The 8115-nt window shown below is 54.5% G+C and overlaps 1 protein-coding gene across 1 annotated transcript in view; it reads right to left on the bottom strand.

The window, feature by feature from the left end:
• CNNM2 (cyclin and CBS domain divalent metal cation transport mediator 2) overlaps window positions 1-8109 on the bottom strand; it is a 105980-nt gene extending 97871 nt beyond the window's left edge. The window contains exon 1 of the mRNA XM_008065968.1: window positions 7165-8109. Coding sequence (XP_008064159.1) covers window positions 7165-8059 — 895 coding nt within the window. The 5' untranslated portion in view covers window positions 8060-8109. The remainder of the gene's footprint in view (window positions 1-7164) is intronic.
• Between the last annotated feature and the right edge of the window lie 6 nt (window positions 8110-8115).

The raw sequence follows: 8115 nt of genomic DNA, 5'->3' as shown, positions 1-8115 counted from the left end.
GTGGCCACTGCACTCCAATCTGGGCGACAGAGTGAGACGCCAACTCAAAAAAAAAAAAAACCAAAAAAACCCAAAAGTTTAAGTAGTCCAAGAGCAGATAAAAAGCATAAAACACAGGCGGGCAAAGTGGCTCATACCTGTCATCCAACCACTTTGGGAGGCACAGGTGAGAGGATCGCTTGAGCCCAGAAGTTTGAGACCAGCCTGGGCAGCATGCAACACACTACTCAAAAGAATAAACAAGCACAGTAAAATAAAATATGATGTGGGGTCAGTCTGTTTGTGGGCCTTCCAGTTAATTATATTTTTAATTGCGTTCAGATTTACTGACAATCAAAACTACCCAGACCCTCGCCATAGTTTGGGATGTCGCCACTCAGAATTTAAATCATGCCAAGGCCCTATGGGGGGAGGGAGGTGGTGTGCACTCCCCATAAAAACCAAGAAAAAAGGCCACACGAGGCCCTCTCCCGTTCGGTCCAGATCGCACTCGACCGGAGCCCGTGTTCAGCCACCAGTCCTCCAGCCTCAGGGTCCGAGCTGAGGCTTGGGTGATCCTAGTAACACAGTGGCTTCCACAACTCAGGCCCGGCCTTCCGTAAGAATTCAGCTTATGAGGCTTTTTCGAGCTGGGGGGAGGGGCCGCAGATGCATGAAGGAACACGGGCTCCAATGCACTGATGAACGCTTCAGCGGGAATTGTACAGCCAGTACTGTGAACCGTAATGGAGCCAAGTAAGTCTCGCCCCGCAGTCCCAAATCCGATCACTAGGACTCTCACAGAGACACGGTGAGAAAACGCAGCACTACGGGGCTTGCCTAGAACCTAGGAAGACATCACGGGGTTTGAAGGTGTGGATGGCGGACAAAACATACCAAGTCGCAGAGAAATGTCTTGCATCAGTCGGCTGAGCTTCAAGTCCTCGAGACCCAAGATCCACTTCCCAAAACACCCTCCTAGTCTGACCACAGCACGGCAAAAACCTCAATTAAATGTGAAGATAAAATAAAACACAAAGTAAAGTAAAATGAGCTCACACACTGGGACTTACTTTCTGTTTAACAAGATGCCTGTCAAAGAGTGCTTGAATCCAGGACGTTTAAAATGCTGCCATCGTCCAGGCGCAGTGGCTCAAGCCTATAATCCCAGCATTTTGGGAGGCCGAGGCAAGAGGATAGCCTAAACTCAGGGGTTCGAGACCAGCCTGGGCAACTTGGTAAGACCTCATCTCTACAATAAATCAAGAAATAAGCCCTGCCTGTAATTCCAGCTACTTGGAAGGACCACCTGAGCCCAGGAGGCCGAGGCTGAGGCAGCCATGAGCGTGCCACTGCACACCAGTCTGGGTGACAGAGTGAGACTCCAACTCAAAAATAAAATAAAATGCTGCCATCAATTCACAAGACAAATAACAACCAACGGCAACCCTGACAGTCTGTTTTTTCCACTGACGAGCCACCTTTAGTGCTGAACACCTTGGGACCAAGAGACCGGACTGCTAGGGAGGAAAGAACTCCAGTCCAGAAGTCACGGTTCTGGCCCAGCAGATGCCGCTGGCAAGGAGACAGCCCTCAGTAAACTTGCTTCCCACCCCCCACCCCAGGACTCACTCTCCTGATTCCAGAGGGTAACCAGACCAGCACCTCCCAGACTCACCTCAGCATGAGAATTACCCGGGGGACCTGTCGGCCACAGGACCCCAAGGCGCCTGCCCGGAGATCTCTTGTTAAGCGAGCCAAGTAACTCTCGCCATCCAGTAAGTTTGGCCAGCACTGGTCTAGACCATGCTCAAACTGCCCGCCTTCCAGCTCCGATTCATCCTGTTTGGAGATGAATTCTTAAAGCTAGCAAAACTAGAATACACCAGCACTTAAGCACATGGACACCCAAGATCACAAAACAAACATATCCACTCCCTGTGACGCCATCCACCCCTTCAAACACCATAATGTCTTCCGAGGCTCTAGGCAAGCAGAACGCCTGATGTGTTAAGAAAAAATGTACCTCACATGAAGCTCTCAGCATATTCTGTGGAGGGCTGTGGAGTTACAGAGTGGCCCGCCTCCTACCTGGGCAAGAACCCAGCATGCATTCTCCCCTGGAGAACGGGATCTGGCGATCTCCCTGTCCCCGTTAAGAAAAGGTAAAGAGAAGCCAGGCTCGGTGGCTCAGCCTGTAATCCCGCACTTGGGGAGACTGAGGTGAGTGGATTGCCTGAGCCTGCGAGTTCGAGACCTGCCTGGGCAACTTGGCGAGACCTCATCAATACAATAAAAAAAAAACAACTAGCTGGGCGTGGTAGTGCACGCCTGTAGTTCCAGCTACTTGGAAGGCTGAGGCGGAAGGATCGCCACTGCACTCCTGTCTGGGCGACAGAGTGAGACTCCAACTCAAAAAAAAAAAAAAAGAAAAGGTAAAGAGGCTGGTGAGCCCGCAGCCATAAGCAGCAAGCTCTGCACACTGGAATGCAGCGGGCCAGGGCGGAAGGGAGAGCGCCTTGGGCTTCCAGCCCCGGCTGTCAGGTGCCTGCGTGGAGGCCCACATGGCCTCTCCTTCGCCACGCTCTGCCCGGCCGGCTTTCTAAAATTCTCACAGTCCTCTAGCAGCGGCCACTGAGCTTACTCTCTTACTGAGACCCTCGAGTGGCTACGAGACGAACCAGAGAGCAAGCTAAGGCCTGCCTGAACGGGCGCAGAGGCCGCGGGGACGGATGCCTGCAGGCGGCAGTGACCGCCCAGACAGCGGCAAGCAACATAAGCCAAGCCAAGCCGAAAAGGCTGAACACTCCCAACCCTTGAGCAGAAGCAAATGAGATACCCAGAGTGAAACTCAGAGTGACAGCGGTGGCAGAGCAGCCCACCGGGGAGCACACCAGCACAGCACAAGGACACACGTCATTTTCAGAACGAGTCCTGCACTCAGGATCACAGGCACAAATCTGGTTTGGTTCCACAGCCAACAGGGCACTTGTGGCCGGGCGCCGTGGCTCCTGCCTGTAATCCCAGCACCTTGGGAGGTTGAGGTGAGAGGACCGCTTGAGGCCAGGAGTTCCAGACCAGCCTGGGCAACATAGCAAGACCTCGCCTCGACAAAAAAATTTAAAAGTGAGCCAGGCATAGTGGCATACACCTGGAGTCCCAGGTACTTGGGAGGCTGAGGTGGAGCGTTAGAGCCCAGGAGTTCAAGGTTACAGTGAGCAATGACCATGCCACTGCACTCCAGCCTAGATGACAGAGTAAGACAGACCCGGATTTAAGAAAAGGGGGGGACACCAACTGTTTTGCACACAGAAGCACTGGGTTTCATGCCACGTACATTCACACATTTCTTTTCCAGCAGGCTCTGAGGCAATGCTGAGGCAAGAGACAGCTCAGAGGAGCAGAAACCAGGGTCTGGGGGTCACACGGGGGGTCAGGAGAGCCAGCTCCGGCGTCACACAGACCTGAGCCAAAACCCCAAACCAACAACTGACGGTGCGGCCTCGGACACGTCATTTAACCCAAGACTTCATCTCCTCGTTGCAAACTGGAGATCGTATGTCACTCACCCATGGCAAGGTTTAAACAAAGCACCAAGCCCGGGATCCCACCAGGAGTAACTGGGTAAGTGACCATCACCATTGTCATGATCAAACTGTGAACTGGGTGCAAGTCCTACCTTCCGGCCTCAAGGAAAGCTAAGAGTTTCCCGGTAGCCAGACAAAAAAGTTCTGATCATTAGAAAGAAGACATTCATCATTTGAATCCAGCTTGACAGTGTAAGGACACCCTGTTTCTTAAAGGGGGGGAAGGGAGAAGGGGGAGAGGGCGGGGGAGGGGGGAGCAGGAGGCCAACACCACCAGAATCGCACACACTAACATGAAGGCAGCGTTTCTCCCCCCATCACAGACCCTTCTGCTTCCACACCCCCAACAAAGAGCACCTCACTCTAGCTCTGTCCAGTCACACACAAGAAAGGCTTTAGTATAGATGTTCTTAATCAGGAAGGGCAATTTTCAGTGAGATCCGGACTGGCAATCAAACCAGTTTAGGGGAGTTACAGTTGGTGCTGTGGTGAGTCCTTGTTTTTCGTTTCTGTTTTCTGGAAAGGGAGGAAGAAGAAGTCTTCAAATCATCCAACACACCATCATTCAACAGAGAAAAACAACAGAAGGTTGGCTGTTAGCATTATGTCATAACTGCATTAGAAAATGAAGAAGAAAAAAATCAGGTGAAATGTTTTAACTCATACACAAAAAAGAACTAGTATAAGCGGCAGTGAGGTCAAAGTGACCAAACCCCTCAAAAAAACCTCAGGAAAAGGAAGATGAAAAGCCAAGTCTCCCTAAGGGCGAAGTAACACACACCCACTCCATCCTAGTGAGACGGGGGTCTGGACTCCTCGCTGCCGCCAACGCCTCGGCGGCTCTTCCGGCGCCACCGGCCCGAAGGGGTACCCGGGACCGCCGCTGTCTTCCTGGCCAGACGCAGCGTGCCGGTTGACGGCAGGAGAAAGCTCTGTGCGCTGATGTTTTTTGAGAGCTCATGGGAAAATATCAGCGAGTCACTCACTTGAAGAACGGACTTCCAGAAAACACCGTGAGAGGTGATGTTAGAGGAAAGAAAGGTCCTCATGGAAATGTTCTCAGTCACAGGGACACCGTTCAAGGGCAACCCGAGCCAATTTCAAAATAATGCAAACTCCGAACTGTTGCGCAGGGCACGGATCGGTGAGCTGTGAGGCAGAGTAACTCAATTCTCAGAGAAAAGCTGCACGGCGTGAAGAAAAGATTTCAGCAGGACCCACAGGCGAGGGCTATCGATTCACTGGGAGATGTGCGAGAGTTCTGACAATGGAAAAACCACCGAATGAATCATCTGCGCCGACATTGGGAAACTTGGCGACCAGAAGACTCTCAGAGGCACTTCCAAGCACCTGAATACCTCTCGCTACAGATATCACCGCAGAGCCAAAAGAGAGACTGCCCAGTGCCCTAATGAACAACTTAGTGACAGCACAACACCCCCTAAGAAGTAGTCACCAGAGACACTGGACATCTTCTCTCTACTCCGTAAGAATCTAGAAGAACTTCCGTCTGCTCTTACATGCCAACTGCCACTCTGCAAAGCACGTTCTGCTCTATTCCTCTACAAGAAAAGTGCTGCAATGTGACCCTGTTCTAGAGGGCACCATCATCAGAAGCCAGGAAACAGGACAACCACACACCCTTGGAGTATGCTCCGGGCATCGCATCAGCACACTGGCACCAGGTACACATGGTCTCTTCTTTTATGTTTTTTTTTTGAGTCGGAGTCTCACTCCATAGCCCAGGCTGGGGTGCAGTGGCACGCTCATGGCCACCCCAGCATCGACTTGCCAGGCTCTGGCGATCCTTCCACCTCAGCCTTCCAAGTAGCCAGAACTACAGGCATACGTTACCACGCCTGGCTAATTTTTTTTCTTTTTTGGGATTTGTTGTAGAGACAAGGTCTCACCATGTTGCCCAGGCTGGTCTCGAACCTGCAGGCTCAGGCAGTCCTCTCGCCTTGGCCTCCCAAGGTGCTGGGATGACAGGCCTGACCCACTGTGCCGGCACAGGTGGCCTCTTCTATCAGTGACCAAAAATGCTGCCTGAAGAGGGAAACAGTGCCAAGGACTACCAGGTCACGAAAGGCCACACGCATAGCAATTAAGAGACTCAGCATCGCTCGTTCAAGTAACACCAGCTGTTGACGGACACGCTCAGAACCTCAATTGCGGCCCTGGAGCTGCCAATTACCTGCTCATCATGTGGTCAAGCCACGACGTAGGACATGAGGAACAAGCAGGGTGACTCCACACTCACTTCTCTCCCAACCACTGACTGGGAGACACGTGTCTCTCTGACGTGCCAGGTGACGGGGTTAAAAAAGAACTTTCAAACGGAAAGAGCCAAGTGTAAACAAGAGATGGAGGGGTTCATCCCACTGTTCAAGGTTCAAGCTTCTGCAAGAACCACACGGTTTGGGAAATGCTCCAGTTTGGGAAATGCTCCACGTCGTCAGATAAATGTAAGCAAGCAATGAAGAAAGCTGCAGGGGGCACAGCCTCAGAAAAGGTTAACATGCCTGTCTTTCCACGTTTCATATTCACAACTAACTTCAGTTTTTAAACACACACACCCCTCTTTTCCAGCGAAGGCAAGTAAGTCACAACCAAAATGAGCCCCTACCCCAGAAGCAGACACCAGCCCTTCCCCAGGAACAGAAGCTATACCAAAAAGGTACTTCCTGCAACATCAGTGTGGATGTTCAGGGAGGCGGGAGAGGGCTGTGCAGGGTTTAGAAAAGCTATTTAAGGCTGGGCTCGGTGGCTCAGCCTGTCATCCCACGCCTTTGGGAGGCTGAGGTGAGTGGATTGCCTGAGCCCGCGGGTTCGAGACCCGCCTGGGCAACTTGGCGAGACCTCGTCTCTACAGTAAATCAAAAAATCAGCCGGGCGTGGTAGCGTGTGCCTGTAGTTCCAGCTACTGGGAAGGCTGAGGCAGAAGGATCGCCGGAGCCCAGCAGGTCGAGGCTGCGGTGGCCGGGAGCGGCCACTGCCCTCCGGTCTGGGCGGCAGAGTGAGACTCCAACTCAAAAAAAGCCAAACAAACAAAAGAAAAGCTATTTAAGACGTTTCCCAAACACCTGTGACGCCGGGCTTGGTCAGGCCCCCCCGCTTTCGCCTGCTTGCCCCAAATCCAGAGGCGGGGGGAGACACAGAAAGGAAGGGGTCTGCCTTCTGGTGGCAGGAAAGCCAGCAACTGCAGCCAGGCACCTTTTGAGAACCTAGAAGCGCTAGCCAGTTCAATCAGTCCCCAGATCCACGCCGCCCTTTCGGCTTGGCAATTAAGAGAGAAGGAGAAATTGCGGTCAACTCGCCCTGGGGGGCCACGGCGGGGAGCAGGGCAGGGAGGAGGCTGGAGATTGCGCTGGAGCCAGAAGGACACCAGAGCGCTCAGCAGAAGTTGCGTCAGGGAAGGCTGAGGTCTCTCCCAGGGTAGCCAGGAGGGGCAGAGGACGGGCCCGGGAGGAGGATGGAGATTGCGCTGGAGCCCAGACTGACCCCAAGCGCCCACCAGAAGCTGCGCTCAGGGAAGGCTGCGTCTCCCGGGCTGGCGCCCGGACGGCGGAGGGCCGGGCAGGCGGGAGACCGCGCTCACCTTTCTTGAACTCCTCCAGCATGGCGTCCAGCTTGGTGTCGTTGAAGACGAAGTGCAGCGGGTGGTTGTAGAAGCGCGTGATGGTCTTGAGCGGCGTGCAGTCGTCGGGGTCCACGAAGGCCAGGTCCTTGACGAAGAGCAGGTCCACGATGTTGGCGCGCTCGCCCTCGAACACCGGGATGCGCGTGTAGCCGCTCTCCATGATCTCGGACATGGTGCCGAAGTCCAGCGCCGCCTCGCCGGCGATCATGAAGCAGTCGCGCAGCGGCGTCATCACGTCCTCCACCGTCTTGGTGCGCAGCTCCAGCGCGCCCTGGATGATGTTGAGCTCCTCCTTGACCAGGTCGTTGTAGGGGTCGGTGACGCGCAGCATCTCCAGCAGCTTCTCGCGGTTGTAGACGGTGCCGATCTCCTGGCCCAGCACGCAGTCCAGCAGCTTGCTGACCGGGTAGGAGGCGGGGAAGGTCATCAGCATGAAGAACTTGGTGAGGAAGATGGTGTTGGCGCCCACGGCCAGGCCGTGGCGCGAGCAGATGGCCTGCGGCACGATCTCGCCGAAGATGACGATGCCGATGGTGGAGACCACCACGGCCACCAGGCCGGAGCCCGCGATGTCGTCCAGCAGGATGGTGAGCGTGGTGTTGACCAGCACGTTGCCCAGCAGCAGCGAGCACAGCAGGTAGTTGCCCTGGCGGCGCACGGGCTCGATGCGCTTGGCGTAGTTGCGCTCCTTCTCGGTGCCGCAGTTCTGCACGATGCGCAGCTCCATGGGGTCCAGCGCCATGAGGCCCAGGTTGAGGCCGCTGAACATGCCGGACAGGCAGAGCAGCAGCGAGATGAAGATGACCTGCAGCCAGAAGGGCAGCAGGAACTTCTTCTCCTCGCCCACGATCATCTTGGTGTCCTCGCCGTCGTGGTAGATCCAGGTGGTCTCGGCCCAGGGCGGCGGCG

The sequence above is a fragment of the Carlito syrichta genome, unplaced genomic scaffold, assembly GCF_000164805.1.
Source record: "Carlito syrichta isolate Samal-C Ts95f unplaced genomic scaffold, Tarsius_syrichta-2.0.1 Scaffold104744, whole genome shotgun sequence".
NCBI lineage: Eukaryota > Metazoa > Chordata > Mammalia > Primates > Tarsiidae > Carlito > Carlito syrichta.
This window is presented reverse-complemented; position numbering and strand designations above follow the sequence as displayed.